Source organism: Onychostoma macrolepis, chromosome 03 (genome assembly GCF_012432095.1).
Source record: "Onychostoma macrolepis isolate SWU-2019 chromosome 03, ASM1243209v1, whole genome shotgun sequence".
NCBI classification, from domain to species: Eukaryota; Metazoa; Chordata; class Actinopteri; order Cypriniformes; family Cyprinidae; genus Onychostoma; species Onychostoma macrolepis.
Genome location: NC_081157.1, coordinates 36032087 through 36042976, shown reverse-complemented (window position 1 = coordinate 36042976; position 10890 = coordinate 36032087). Strand labels below are relative to the sequence as shown.

The window sequence follows — 10890 nt, the reverse complement described above, 5'->3', positions numbered from 1 at the left end:
GATACGGTTTTGGCCCTGGGCAATATCACGGACACTCTCGCTTCACACAAGATGATGATCTTACAGAACAGAGTGGCCTTGGATTACATTCTTGCAACACAAGGGGGAGCCTGTACCATTATCGGCCCTGAATGCTGCACGGTTTAATGGATCCAACCAAGAACTTGAACAATATCCAACAAGACATCCTTGATCTTTCAGTAAAATTACACCAGATGACTGAAGATAATTCTTCATGGTTCGGAAACTTGTTAGGTAAACCCTGGCTGTGGATCAAGGACATAGCAATTCTGCTGTTGTTTCTCATACTGGTGTACTATCTATGCATCCACAGTATCAAGTGTTTCGTTCAGCAAATGACTTCCGCCTCTCACGAGGAAATGACAGTTCAACCAGAAAAGATTATTACCCGTAAGAACTTCACGGACCATAACTGTATGTTTTGTTTCTGTGTCAGCATGCAGTTCGTCCCTACAGACAATCAACACAGAACAAGTGCTATGTGCCTGTAACGATCACAAGTTACAAGAATAAACTTTTAAGTGTCTAAATTTGTATTTTGTGAGAGTTATTAGAACTCTCAAAGGGGGAATTGTGGGATTACAAATTTATTTAAATGTTTAATTTAGATCCCTATGTAATAGTGTACAAACTGAATAAGTTATATACATTGTATTTAGCATTTATGGTGAAGATGATGACATCAGATGAACGATTCAAGAGGTCCCTGCCAGTTCCTGTTCTCTTATTGTAAGTGAAATGAGCCAGACGACGGAGACTCTTGCCTTTTGTTTGTAATTGCTCTTGCTGCCCCTGCCCCCGTCTTTGGGCAGTTAGGCTGATTAGATTAGGAGTCGTTAAATGGGGCAGTATGCTATACCTGAATACTTCATTTGCATGTCTTAAGGTTGTCACCCAGGTGCTTGGGTTCCATTCCTAAGCACTGCCCCCTAAATGTATATAAACTACAATGTATCACTGCTTTAAGTTAGATTTTCGATGACTACAGCTACCGACAGCTTGTGTTCTCAATAAAAGAATCCTGCTGAAGATACAACCCGAAGTCTCCTGGTCTTCACTTCTGAGTTGCCTAAACTTTAGAAGACATAGGTTTACAACAACCTGTCACACTCTGAAATGTAATATTGGTTTGGGTAAGAGCTTATTAGAAAATAAATAACTTGAATATTTATATTAAGTAGAGCATGATCTCATAAATTGTGGATACATTTTTAATGTGTGATGAGAACTTTTTCAATATTTTAAAAAAATGTGTGGTGATAGAAATGACAGGGTGTTGTGGAAATGACAATGAATTAACGTGAATGTAGAGAAACAGCAGAGATATTTATTAGAAAATGTCTTAAACTCATCCCACTCATTAAACTCAATTCACAAAGTTATTAAACATATCAATTGTACAGAGGCAGTGTGGTGGAAATGACATTTCTGTAGTTTTTTGTGAAAAAATGGAAGATATCTTCAATGATTAGCTTTGAATTAATACTTAGCATTTCATGTATGCAAATACTCTTATTTAACTTAAAAAAATGTTTTGAAGGTACAGTATGCTTGGAAATGACGTAGAATAAATATATTAACTGATCAAGCAATATTTACCTTTATTTTTCTTCCATTTGTTGTTGATGAAAATTTAAATTTCCTCCATGTCCAACATGTGCTCTGATGTCACTGAACATTTCCATAGAAACCACCAAAAGAATCTTTCACACAAACTTTTTAAAGGGACATTAGTGTTGTGGTGGAAATGACACCAATACTGTGCGACAGCTATATTTTGTATAAAAAGTAATATTGATAGTGGTCTCACATTAAATACTATAATGTATTTTAATTATTTTACTAGTGCTTAATTCAGGTACATTAATAGTTACCAGATAAGTCATATTTTTAAACTGTATTTTCATTGTTGAAGTTTAAAAGTCTGGGTGTGCGACAAGGAGAAAACAGTGATTTTGACACCTATAAGGAGGTTGAAAAGTATGAAAAAATCATAATAGAAAGGTAGTAAAAAGTTTTAAAGGTGGTTTTATTGTTAGTTTGACAAAGAAAGAGTAATTTGTCCAAAATTATATTTATTTTTAAAAAATATGACCAAAGAACATAAAAGTGTCCATAGTCTAAGAATCACCCATATATCAAATATATGATATAAATGGCATAATAAAACAAAATGCCAAAAAAATATTATAAAATATATAATGAAAATAGTGGTCCCCTGGAGTTGTGTCACTGGTGTTACCGCTTAACAAAAGTCTTTTATTTTGGAATAAAAAAATCACACTTATGACATCACTCGACTTTCTCCTTCCTATTTTATAAACATCTATGAAAAAAGGCCCATGTTTAGTCCACTGTTTCTTTTCAGTTCTGATAAATTTTCTCATTTATCTCATGATTTCATATGAAGCTTTTAGTTGATGTCACTGGTGTGACCTATTTATTGTTAGGGAAATGTAAAAAAAAAACTATAATACAAATGGATTAAACTACTTAATTTAGTGAGTATACCATGACTGACAACATGTGGCTTGATACCTTGCAGCAGACATTTTGTAAAATGCGTTTTTCATGAAAATTGTCACTGGTGTTACTGTCACTGGTGTTACCTTTCTTATAACAACAGTAAAGATCAGTATATCAGGTCTAAGTGTATGTCACTGGTGTTACTGTGCTGTGTTACTGTACTGTTTTTGTCTCTCACATTAAATAAATAAAACATAATCTCATTTCTTGCATTTTCATTATTTTTCTGTAATTCTGACTACATGTGCTGAATTTTTTTTTTTAGAAATAATATTTCATAAAAACATATTGCTAAAGAAGGTAACACCAGTGACAAAAAAATGATAGGTGTGGTCTTGAAATAATTGCACAAAAAAGCTAAAAAAAATAATAATTAAGCTGTCATTTATATGTATACATAATCTAATAATCTAATAATGTGGTCTAAGTTTAAATGTAAAAAAAAAAAAATTTAAGACGTTTTGCCATACCAAAAGTGGACGTTTCTGTAGAATGACCCTTCTATTGAATCAGCCGTTTTGAACGAATCGTTTGATATGAATGATTCAGTAAGTCATTTATTAAAACAGGGACTTGCTGCCACCTACTGGCGGTTTTATTGTTATATTTATTAATCCATGACAGGCCTAAACCAGCCAAGGTGCCAGCACAAAAACACACTCAGCAAAATATTGTTTAATTATCAATATTGACCAAAATTCCTCTATTTCCGGCCCCATAAGAAAAAAAAAATTTTTATACCAATTTTGTAATCATTGTGTAAAATTAGCCACAAGAACCCAACCCCCACTCCCTAGCTACTATATAGTAGCTACGCAAGTTGGACAGATGTAACAAGAATATCTAATAGGCCTATTCACAGCAATAACATAAAGATTTGTATTTTATCCTATTTACCTGCAAGTGAAAAGCATATTCGTATGTCCTCTACAGAAGTGAAAGGTGACACTGTGCTTTGAACATGTATTTGTTTCCCTGAGATGTTCCTATACAAGAGTCCATTTGAAAAGCAGATATAAATTATACAAATTACAGTATAATGGAATATAACAAGAACATTTCAATATCATTACTCCTTCTGTAAAATTATTTTAAGTATCAGAAGTGGCACATTCAATCTCATAATTTATTTATATTGCATTAAAAAACAAAAGCCACATCTAATACATTACTGTGCTGTATAATACATCAGCTGTCTAAGCAAGCAGATTCATCAATATTCATATAACCATGGCTTCAACAGAGTTAATCAATTTAACAAAGAGATTTATTGAACATGTCATTCCTGAATGGGCGAATTTGATAGATTCATGACAAATAACATGACTACATAGATTGTTTTGTTTTTTTCTTCTTTTAAAATTTGTCAGGTTAGCTTGGCCCCACACAAATTCAGGGGACCCTGTGTCAGCCAAGCAATGGACATTGATATGAATGGGAATGTGAAAGGGTAGCTTTTTATTATAATTTCTTAAACCATCTTAAATCATGGAGGAATGAAATTAATGAAATTCATTTAAGAAAAAAAGGGTGAAACAACACACACATTAAAAACTACACTACAAGTAAGTTTTAGGGGAGGGAAACTAGAAAAACATTTTCATCTGTAGCACCAGAAAAAAAAAACATGTTAGTATTAAAGCTGCCATTAAAGTTTTTTGCTAACTTCCACCAGACTAATGCTGTAACCACACTGCCTCTCTTCATAACCATACCCTGTAAAGACACAACTACAGATGTCAGCAAACATGGACGCACACACAATAGTTGACTGGCCTGCCCTGACACCTTTTTGCTGTTCACAGCGCTGTATATCAGACAGACAGATGTAATTCCTCAGGACATCTTTTTCAGTGATTTATGACCGGTATACAGCAAAACTGCTCCAGCAGCAATTAGCAAAACCAGGAACTCTACTAATTATTTTCAGTATTGACACTGGGATAGATCCACTATATTACAAACTCAAACCCAACAAACATAAGAGAATTCAATACAAAATGCACAAATAATGACATAAATATAAACCCATCTTCATACAAAAAGGATTTACGACTTTTTGACTTTTGTGGTTTCCTTGAAGTCTGGGTTGAGCAGAGTCATAAGATCCATCATGGCTTGACTGATCTGAGAACCAAACTTATGAGAGTCCTGTAAACAAGAAAAATGAACTGTACTTTAGTTTAATATGCTATATAAACATTATGAAATAAATGTCTCCTCTTTCAAAACAGGACACCAAGTGCCTGTTAAATATAAGAATAATAAATAGTGAAAGTGAAGTCTACTCTACAGCAACTGAACTCACATAGGAGAATTTTCCCCCTATATTTCCAATTCAAAATGTTTAAAGAGAACAAAAACTAGCTGCCAGTGTTAAATCAATTGTTTTAGCACATCATTATTTTGTCATGTAGTTAACACAATCTGGGTCTATTATATAGCAAAACAAAAATGAGAAATATGCTGCTGGAAGTTTAAAAAAAAAATTATGCACGGAACATAAAATATGCTTAAAACAAAGCTATAAACATTTTTGATATAATAAGAAAATTATATGAACTATATTCATATTATTAAAGATTTATTAGTCTCTTTCTTTAATTCACTATATTGTCTTTTATACTTTACTTCTGCTTTATATACATTATCATATTGAGATGTTTTTCAACCTATATGGACCAGGAAGTCAAAACAATGCCATGATCTGACATGTGCCCTATCAGTGTATTAAAAAATGATCTAGATGCAAAAAGGCAAGTAGTCAATTGTTCTTAATTGTTCAATTTAAGAGCATGTAGTGATGTCGGGTTGTTTTGCTCTTACAGTCTCTGTGCAGGAGTGCTTGCAGGACACATGGAAGTTGATCATTTCCTCGCCCATAATGATGTAAGATACGCCGTAGCCATCATCAGCCACCTTACACAGAAACAAAACATGGACACAGTGAACTCATGAGCGCTTCTACCTGTTCATGTGTGTTGATCAGTTACTCACAGGACCAAAGCCTCCACCCAGCGAGATGAACTCAGGATGGTTGACCAAATCAAACAACTCCATCTGTTGCACAGGTGTCTGAGAGGTGGAGAGGCGCCAGGGCTCTGACAACACCTGCAAGTCACATATGATATGAACCAACAACTTCATGCGCACGCATCCATTTAGACAAGAATCCCCTCACACATTAACATTAATCATTAATCTAAACTAAAATCAGCTACCAAGATAATGTTTATGCACCAGTTTAGTTAGAGATTGATTCGTTTTATTCTTTAATGCTATTAAACTAAATCTTAGGAGTGTTTGATGACTCATTTGTAGTTTTGGAGTGGTCAAAGAAAAGATCTTTGAAGAAAAGCATGCAAGACATTTTTTGGGTGGCTTATCAAGATGATCTCTCATCCGTGACTGCACAAGATCCAGACAAACACTAACCTCTTTAAGGAAAGGAGACTCTACCCCCAGGTATTTTGAGACCACATATAGGCAGAAGAGATGCCTGTCAATGCCAGATCCAGTCATGGCCAGGCGGTAGAGGTTCTGATGCTTCTCAGCAGTCTTTCGGAACAGCTTGCGGCAATGTTCTCCGTCCTATGAAGAAAAATCAGGCAAAATGAAATAACTGCCATGCAAGAGGTTACACGACAGTGCAAAGTAATTATGGAGGGCTGTGGCACTTAACTCAAATATCAATGGATTCAAATAAAAAATAGAAACAAATAGAATTATTTATAAATTATTTTTTTTAATTATTTAATAAAATAATAAAATGTTTAAAAATGCAATTTAATTACACAATAAATAATAAAAGAATAAATCATTTTTGCATGAAGACTTTAAATAGCATTTTTATAAAGTATTTACAATTAGCCAATCAACTTATAAAACAGGTCTTTTTATTTGACCATTTGAAAAGTGATTTATTTATTTTATTCATTACATATAACTACATTTTTAAACATGAAATAAACAGTTTAAATGTCTATTTATTCAACAGACATATTATATCTTTACTTTTGAACTAACAAATTGATAAATGATTCCTTCATTTTATTTTTAGGTGGCATTCCTGACTTCCTCGGTGAAGTGCTGTCAGTAAGAGACAGAAATAGAAGAATCTTTGGATTTACAGCTGAAGCATTTTGATAAAAATCAATGTGAAATGTACACTGCAGTTCCTTTCCCAAAAGGTAGAAGGAAGAATTTCAAAGAATTCAAAGTATTGAATTAACCTCTTCTGCTTCCAGTGCAAGGACAAAGGCACAGCTTTCGTTTGAACAGGATCGAACGGTCTCAGTGCGACCCTCACGAAACAGACGAGTCATAGAGGCTTCGTACGTCAGGCAGAAAGTCCCTCTGTCCTAAAGGTCAAAAAACAAATGAGACAGTGATCTAGAAAATAACTTCCTGTTATTTACATTGTATTAATTGAAACTGTATTGCAAGCAGAATGAGAGTATGAACACATGAGCCAAATAAGAGAAAGTCCCTTCCCAGGGCTAAAAAATGGCCTATTAAGAATGTTGACCTTCAATATGTGGGACTTTTCTCACGCATGTTAGTCATCTTCAATGCTTTCATTTTGTGAGGATGATGAAGATGTGAAGTACCCTATAGTAGGCCAGCTGCAAGGCCAGCTGCACAAAGGAATCTGGGCTCATTTTCATTTTCTTAATGCTGCCTTTCCCAAATTCTCTGAAGGGAAAAACATGGCAGTCCACATCATCAGCCAATGCTTGTGCAACAGCGAGAGACTCGGACACCTGCGTCTGAACCTACAGAAAGACAGCGGAGAGAGGTGGTCAGTATGCCTGTGATTGGTTTTCATTCCTTTTGGTTCTCAAGAGAACACTGCTGAATGTTGTATCAGTGATAAAATCAGAAATACGGCTGGTAACGTGTCATGCACCAGGATCATGGAATAGCATGAAGGAAAAGTTTCTATAGTTACCCATTCGCTTCGGTGGTGAAATTAAGAGAAATATCCTATAGATTAGACATTTTTAGAAAGATAAATACTCCTAAATGTTTCATGCACTTAAAATAGTCAATTTTGCCAGTCAACTGAGTAAAAGAACATCAATATACATGATGAAAATGATGATACTGTACAAGACAGACCTGGAATCCCAGCAAGTGTATAACCGCAGAAGATTATTAATACTAATATAACTGCTTCAGTTTTGTTTGGAGTGACACGAGACATTTTGGGGTGGGGTATCCTTTTAAGAATACTTTGATAAGGTGTAAAGACTTCAAGTGAGTTGCTTCCATTGTTACAAATGCACACAAGAAAGTTGTGTTTTCACACAGATAATCCCCAGAGCTGATTTGCAAGTGAACTACCAACCCTGAGAAGAGGCTGCAGGGAAAATCCCTGATTGAATGGACACATTTTCAGACATTCCAAGTATACCACAGTGAAGTGACAAAGTGCCATGCAGAGTTTTGTTAAATATTGCTACAGTAATACTAATATATTTATTATAGAAATGATAAATACAGAAAGATTATTGATTAAATTTATAAATAAAAAAGCAAACGACCTGCATACATGCTGCATGCTGCAACATTACTGAACCTTGAAGATATGAAACTCATATAAAGGTTTCCCTTCAATACAGGAACATCAGATGTACAAAAAACCTACGTGTTGCACTGCATTAAACAAATATTTTTAAAAGCTTTATCACTCTATTGTGAATGAATGAATGATGCATTTATATAGCGCTTTATTGTGTATTGCTGTACACCCAAAGCGCTTTACAATCATGTAGGGGCAATCTTGGATGATGCGACGGCAGCCACAGGACAACGGCGCCAGTGCGCTCACCACACACCAGCTACAGGTGGAGAGGAGAGAGAGATAGAGCCAATCAAGTGGATGGGGATTATTAGGAGGCCATTGTGCACTAGAAACCAATTAAATGCATTAAAATAAACACTTCCTCTGTTCCTTCCGTAACACTAACAAAGTCCTCCACACTACTCATATGCATCAAAGTCCTAGAAACTCTAGAAAATAAACATGCCTTGCTTTCCCTCTTCCAGGCAGATTCATAACATTTCCTGTTCCTGTTGGAACTTCTTACTTATTGCCTCAATGGTGAACATGGGAATTTTCTTACAGCCACTTTATACTTAGTGAAGTTCAACAATCTTTCACTGTGCATCAGAACTATATTCTTTGGTTTTTCTCATTGTAATGGATGATTAAGGGAATTTTGGCCTTTGTGTTACCTCAAAGTCCTGTGAAACAGAAAGTCATGGCTGGTGTGCTAAAAATTGTAAATATGAAGGGGATTATATATATGTTTACTCATAATAGGGGTGCCAATAGTTGTGGCCAACATGTATTAGAGATAAACATTTATTTCATAAAGTGATCCCCTCCCCCACTTTGATTTGTTTTACTTGCTGAAAGGTTAGAATTTTGTGATTTTTTTTTAAAGTGAAATATCAAAAGGATAAACGATCCTTCTTTGATAATATACACTAAGGGTGCCAATAATTCTGACCACAACTGTACTTACAATTACAATTACAATGCACCATAAGTGCCTCCATACACGCATCTACTATCTAACAAGATTTAGCAGGCCAATTTTCTCAAATAATAGTTGTTTTAGGAAAACAAAACACTGCTTTTATGGTGCAAACCGACCCTAAAGTGGGCATTAAAACAGTAAAAACTTTCTGCCTGTTTTGCAGCATCACTAGAACTAATAAGGATAAGGAACTAGAGTTGTTATGTTCATGTTATCATCCTTAACCAGACACATGTTGCTGTTGAATAGCATCGAATCTGTCAATGAATCTTCAAAACATCATGAAAGTTGAGGGAGGAGAAGGAAGAAGGAAGAAGAAGACATTTTTTGTGTGTGTGTTTGTGCATTTTTTGCAATCATCCTCAGATGTTTTGCAGATTGCATGAAGAACCTAATGTGTGACATGACATCAGTAACATGCCAAGGTTTGATGAGGAACACAGAAAGCATACACTGAGAAACGAGAAAATTTTTCATCTTGCCTCCAGAGGTATGTCCCAGCTCAAACGTTGAGGAGGCGGTAAAGAATGCTCAATCTCTCCCCTGCAGTTCCCATCTGCTGTGTAACTCAAATGAAATGCATCTGTGGCCAGAGTGAACTAGGAGAGTGAAATATACAATCTGAAAAACATTCTGCCCAAACAAGATTGTATATACTCATTAACGAACATAACACATTTGATGCACATGATTTGTATGTGTGGAGGTGTAAATGGAATGTCTTCTGCAGAAAGAGGACATCAAAGTGGTCTTTGTCCAAAAAGAACACCCACAGACACTTTAATATTCTAAAATAAGGACACGCACAGTGGGTTGTTGACTAATACTGAAACTTGAACCATGACATTTGATGTATGATGAAGGCCAAGTTCATTACTCCTCCGAAACTCCCACACTTACCTCCCACAGGTGGGCCACTGTAGGAGCATCGGCCCAAGAATGTTCTGCATTTAGCCCATTCTTTCCATTCTTATACACCACGACAGAAAATGACTTATCAAACCACCTGAGGGAAGGAGGACAGAAGTAATGTTATAGACACGCAAAGTTTCTCAGTACAAACACGTTATGCTGCTCTCCCACCTGTCATAGCATTTTCCGTGAAGGAGGGATTTGGCATAGCGGTCCAAGTTCACGGAGGGATCTTCCCCCATCATGCCTTCTTCCTGATCATCCAACGTGACAAAGAAGGCTGCTTTCTCAATGCAGTCCAATGAGCGCTTGTTCACTCCACAGCTGAAGAACTGCTTCCTCACCTGAGCCCAAGGCTTCCTGACAGGACAGAGACAAAGAAAATCAGTTAAAGACCCACACAAAACAAACGTCTCATTAAAGCATTTTTAGTGAACCATCGCAGACAACACGCATTTATAACTGATAAGGAAAAACTTCCTTGTAGACATCTTAGTGAGATCTTAATCTTGAGAATGTTAGTAAAGTTATTTTTGGCTTTGAATCAGGAAGAACATGCATTTTCCCATGCTACTTAACTATTGTTGATATACTGTAAAGGTCCTAAAATATGTTTTTAAAAATGTTTTAACTAACAGGATTTTTGCTGACTCTTAAAACTAGTTTACAGCCAGATGAAATAGCGCTGAGAAACACTGTGTGCAACAATAAAGTCAGAAGGCTTTTTAATCTACAATCTGCATCATTTAACATGGATTTACTTTAGTAACACTAACTGCACCATGGTATTTTGGCAGAAATGTAGGATAATCATAAGAGGAGTAAGGGAATATAATTACAGTGTTTTTGTGATTAAGCAATAGCGTTTGTGCATATACAGGTG

At 35.5% G+C, this 10890-nt stretch overlaps 1 protein-coding gene across 4 annotated transcripts in view; it reads right to left on the bottom strand.

Moving 5' to 3' along the window:
* Positions 1-3659: 3659 nt before the first annotated feature.
* cpt1a2b (carnitine palmitoyltransferase 1A2b) overlaps positions 3660-10890 on the bottom strand; it is a 39838-nt gene continuing 32607 nt past the window's right edge. For all 4 annotated transcript variants that reach the window (XM_058770027.1, XM_058770028.1, XM_058770029.1 and 1 more), the window contains 9 exons: positions 10179-10367; positions 9996-10101; positions 9578-9694; positions 7158-7322; positions 6780-6908; positions 5983-6138; positions 5545-5658; positions 5374-5466; positions 3660-4698 (listed from right to left, as the gene is read on the bottom strand). In XM_058770027.1, the coding sequence (XP_058626010.1) occupies positions 4597-4698; positions 5374-5466; positions 5545-5658; positions 5983-6138; positions 6780-6908; positions 7158-7322; positions 9578-9694; positions 9996-10101; positions 10179-10367 (1171 nt within the window). In that variant the 3' untranslated portion in view covers positions 3660-4596. The remainder of the gene's footprint in view (positions 4699-5373; positions 5467-5544; positions 5659-5982; positions 6139-6779; positions 6909-7157; positions 7323-9577; positions 9695-9995; positions 10102-10178; positions 10368-10890) is intronic.